The sequence below is a fragment of the Dipodomys ordii genome, unplaced genomic scaffold (assembly GCF_000151885.1).
Source record: "Dipodomys ordii isolate 6190 unplaced genomic scaffold, Dord_2.0 Scaffold23, whole genome shotgun sequence".
Taxonomy (NCBI): Eukaryota; Metazoa; Chordata; class Mammalia; order Rodentia; family Heteromyidae; genus Dipodomys; species Dipodomys ordii.
The window spans coordinates 1380098-1384780 of record NW_012267239.1 but is presented as its reverse complement, the minus strand read 5'-3'; the positions used below and the strand labels follow the sequence as shown (position 1 = coordinate 1384780).

Genomic DNA, 4683 nt, shown 5'->3' with positions numbered 1-4683 from the left:
TCTATGCTTCCATCAGAAAGAATGGCATTGCCCCATTTGTCAAGAAATGGAAAGACTTGGAAAAAATTATGTCAATTGAAGTAAGCCAGGCCAAAAGAAACATAGGTCCCTTGGTTACCCTTACTTGCAATAACTAGTATATATCTGAGACAAGCAGAAAAGGTCAGATAAATTGATCTTAAGTGAAATGAACCCCAAGATAAGGATTAAAATGTTTTTTCTTTCTTGAGATTGTTTCTAACATATTTATAAGATGATTTCTTTGTTGCTTTATATGTCCCTCCCCCACATATAACCCCTGTTTTCACTGTATTTGATGTTGTTATAATTTGTGGAGGGGAAGGAAAAAACAAAGTGTTTAATTAGGGATACAAGTGGACCCCTTGCAACACTGAGATGTACAAGACATTATGTCGAAAAATGAACTTTACAACTTTGGCCAGGAGTGGGAGTAAAAAGGCAGGGGGGAAGGGGATGGGAAGGGGAAACAAAGGAGGAGGCAACAATGTTTGATAAGAAATGTACTCATTACCTTGCCCATGTAATTGTAACACGGTATTTTCACAATAAAAAAAAAGAAAAAGAAATTTACTCATTACCTTGTCCATGTAATTGTAACCCCTCTGTACAGTATTTTCACAATAAAAAATGGAAAAAAAACCCACAAAGGAGTTGTTTTCTGTAACAAGCTTTGTAGATATACTTTGCCCTTTAAATGACACATATGTATACAAAATAGAAGCTAGATTTTTTCTATGGGACAAGACACAGTAACATAAGCATATTCACAAATACAAATATACATGCTCACCTGATCTGCACACCAGTACCACAAAGCTATAATGGTCATTCCGAACATCATTCCTGGCCAAGGAATATCTCCAGTGATAGGATCTCGGAAAATGTGGAAGGAGTCCTCCCGAGGAGTGTAGCACTTGGGGCTGATTGTCAAGTTGTCCCCTTCAGTTATAGACGGGATGGCGTTCATGTACTTCTCCACAAAGCTCTCATAGCCTCCAACCTCAGCGAATGCTGGAAGGCATTAGGTACAATAAAACGTCTTATGACAATTCAGAGAACTTATGTTTTATGATTATTTCTTTATGGTGGATGTGTGTAACACCTCACATTAGCCTGGTCAAATCCTCAGTGATCTTTACCCATGACCCAGAACTTCCTAGGACCTTATTAACATTAGCCAGATTGACTTTCATAAAGTACATATAGCAAAAGTGTTGTTTAACTTTTCTTCCCATGATTCTCTATTCAGCTTAGGTTTTGTGTCTAGCTGTATGGTAAAAATATAACTGTTAGCCAACAGACTTAATGTCTGTCCCATTCCACCCAGAGTAGCGATGGTGAGCTCACAGAGCAATCCCTTGGGGATCAGTCACCAGACACTCTAGCAAATATGGCTAGGCAACCAGGAAACTTAATTTGAGCTTATTTAATTTTAATTAAAGTAGCCTTGTGGGGTTGATGGTATCAGTATTGTGTGGACATCACTACTTTTGGTCCCAACTTTGTTGTCTTTGTATTTCTTTTTTTTTGATAGAAATGTATTTTCTTTTATATACAAAAATGAGGGCCCAAAATATGGTTTGCTGACATAGTTACAGACAAGGTGTTAAATTCTTTTATCTTTGCTTTGGTTAAAATAGCCTAGGAACCAGTGAAGCTCCCCTTCTACCAATGACATACAAACGGTGACAGGACTACTTTTAGTACAGAATAAACAACTTTCAAGGAAAATTAATTTTTAACTCAATTGAACATTTACCAATAAATAAAAAATTAAAGGTAGCACCTTCAATTCTACAATCCTGTCATAACACTTATACCAATTTAAAAAATAAAAATTTCCCCACAATAGTAATTACAGATGTTAATTTGGCAAGTTATGAAATTACTCCAATGTATTTAAAAAAAAGTCCTAGCAACCAAACTTGAATTTTGAAATTGGGCTTAGCATTTAAAATTGAAATTAAGACCAAAAAAGATATGCTCCTTCAGATAACATATATATATATATATATAGTTTAACAATCTTGTCTTTGTATTTCTATTTGAGCTTTTGACTCAAGCTCTGTGGTTTGGTACATGCATGTTAAGAAATGCTTTATTCGTTGTGGCTTGAATCTTACAAGACAGTGAAAAAACTATATTTTCACCTTATATACTTTTTATTGTGTTTATGATTTCCTATACAGAGATAAGTAAACACAATAAAAAAGAAGATAAAACTTAGATGGATGGATTTTGCTTCCTATCATTGTTTAAGAGACTGAAGTGACAGCAACCAAGGAAAATTCAATGTATGCTTGTTTATTTCAACAATAGATTGAGTAATACATTTTAGTCAGTCGATATTTTATTCAATAATATGTTTTGGAACTATGTATTTATTCTAGGACAGTTACAATGAAGTTGACATTATTATCTAAGATATTCCTAAACTATATAAAACCTTCATCATGAAAATTCTACGTAAACAAAGGATTTCTATGCTTTGAATGCAATGAAGAAATATTTGTGTAAATGAACCCAATAGATCCAATTTTCTCAATGCCAAACACAAAGAAATTAAGGCTGCAAAAAATTTGAGTAATATTTTTTTCATTTTAACATGTCCATTTATGTATAGATTACATATCGATCATGATCCCTTCTGTCACTTTCTCCCTCTTTCCAAACAAGTTTTATCAAGCATTCTTGTTCCATTTTCATTCCTATACATACAGTTTTTACTATATTCACCTTTCTTTCCCTCTCCATTTGCTTGCTGTCTCCCACTAGTTCCTACACCCTTGACAAAACATGCTTTAACTTCCTAACTTTCTTTTTGCTTATGTGGTGCTGAGGAATCGAACCCAGGGCCCCAGGCATGCAAGGCAAGCACTCTACCACTGAGCCACCTTCCCAGCCTCCAAACTTCCTAATTTTTTTCCAAAGTGAATAGTTTTCTTCCTCTAATTCTGCATACCTAAATACTAAAGGAATCAGGCACAATGTGAATTGTGAATTTCCACAATGTGAATTATACAAAAGATGGGGAAATGTGACCCAAATACAATTGGGAGGCAGCATTGGAGAACAGACAGAAAGAAACATATCTCACTTACCAAAACCCATGAGAGTCACAGAGCCAATGATCATGATGATAGCCTGAAGAGTATCTGTGTAAATCACTGAGGCCAAGCCCCCTGTGGAGAGAAACATGGGCCAAGACATTTTATTCAGGGGTCCTGATTTATCTGTTTTTACCATGGGATTCTTCTTTATCCTAATTACTAAGTCATTAGAAAATATATCTATAAGACCTGGAAAGGCTACAAATTTTGCATCGGCATAATTATCTCTTTAGTATTTGTGTGTCTCACAGATTTCTACTTTCTCTTGGTTTGCCCCTTTTCAAAGTTTCTATGGATTATAATGGAGTTCCATCTTTTTGTGTTTTTGAATATTACATAAGGGAAAAGGGCAAAATTCAATTTCTTACAACTATTAGTCTATGGGCTCCCTTCCCATAGTTTAGCATGTTCCTTTCCTTCCCCGGACCTGGCAGGCACCATTTTCCAAAGTGACCAACACTAGGCCCATTTAATGTAGGCAGTAAATAATTGGCCTCTTTTCCCCTTACTTTGAGACCACTCTCCATTGGGTCAGTTGAGGCCTTCAGTCTGGTCAGCTGCAGGCCCCTTATCTACTACTTTGGCAGCTGCCATGAATCCTAGCCCTCCATGACGAAGTCCTGGGCCCACAAGTCTGCACCAAGGTCCCTGCTTCCTAGCCCACCCTAGATTATAAGTAGTCACTTCAGACAAAGACAGGTGCTTCTTCTCCCTGTGAGAATTGGTCTTGTCAGTCCCTTTGCTGGCAATAAACTTTTTTTAAAATTTAATTTTATTGTCAAGGTGATGCACAGAGGGGTTAGTTACATTGGTAAGATAGTGATTACATTTCTTTTTTCTTTTTTTTGGTGGGGGGGCCATGTCGTGGGGCCTGAACTCTGGGCCTGGGCGCTGTCCCTCAGCTCTTCAGCTCAAGGCTAGCACTCTACCACTTGAGCCACAGCGCCACTTCCGGCTTTTTTCTTTTTGCTTATGTGGTGCTGAGGAATTGAACCCAAGGCCTCAGGCATGCAAGGCAAGCACTCTACCACTGAGCCACCTTCCCAGCCCAGTGATTACATTTCCTGTTTATCTTGTTATCCCTTCCCTCATTTTTCTTCTTCTTTCATTTCCTCCTAATTCCCCCCCCCCCGAAAGTTGTACAGGTAATTTACAACCTATCATCTTGTGAGTATTGCTGTTGCATAGGTTCCTCCTTTGTCATTTGTCTCACCATTTCATTGTTCCTCTTCCCTTCCCTAGTTCAGATAAATGTATGCACAATGCACAAGGTACCAACATTGAACACAGTGACAACAGGGAATAAACCAAAGGGGAGAAAACACAAAAGAAAAAAGAAATCACGTAGTACCTTGAGAACAACAGCCACAAAGAAAAATCTCGTGTCCATGTTTTGGAGTTCATTTCACTTAGCATCATCTTATATAGTCATATGTAGATAGCTATTGAGCTTTTCTGCTCATCTGGTAAGATTATCCTAGATGCATACGAATCATTACAAATAAGGGAAATCATAGGACCTATATTTCTTTGGGTCTGGCTTACTTTATAT

The 4683-nt window shown here is 37.2% G+C and overlaps 1 protein-coding gene across 1 annotated transcript in view; it reads right to left on the bottom strand.

The window, feature by feature from the left end:
* LOC105984150 (low affinity sodium-glucose cotransporter-like) overlaps nucleotides 1–4683 on the bottom strand; it is a 61402-nt gene that overhangs the window by 21503 nt on the left and 35216 nt on the right. Inside the window, exons 7-8 of the mRNA XM_013014250.1 lie at nucleotides 3123–3203; nucleotides 812–1032 (exon numbers count right to left, since the gene is read on the bottom strand). Of these exons, the coding sequence (XP_012869704.1) occupies nucleotides 812–1032; nucleotides 3123–3203 (302 nt within the window). The remainder of the gene's footprint in view (nucleotides 1–811; nucleotides 1033–3122; nucleotides 3204–4683) is intronic.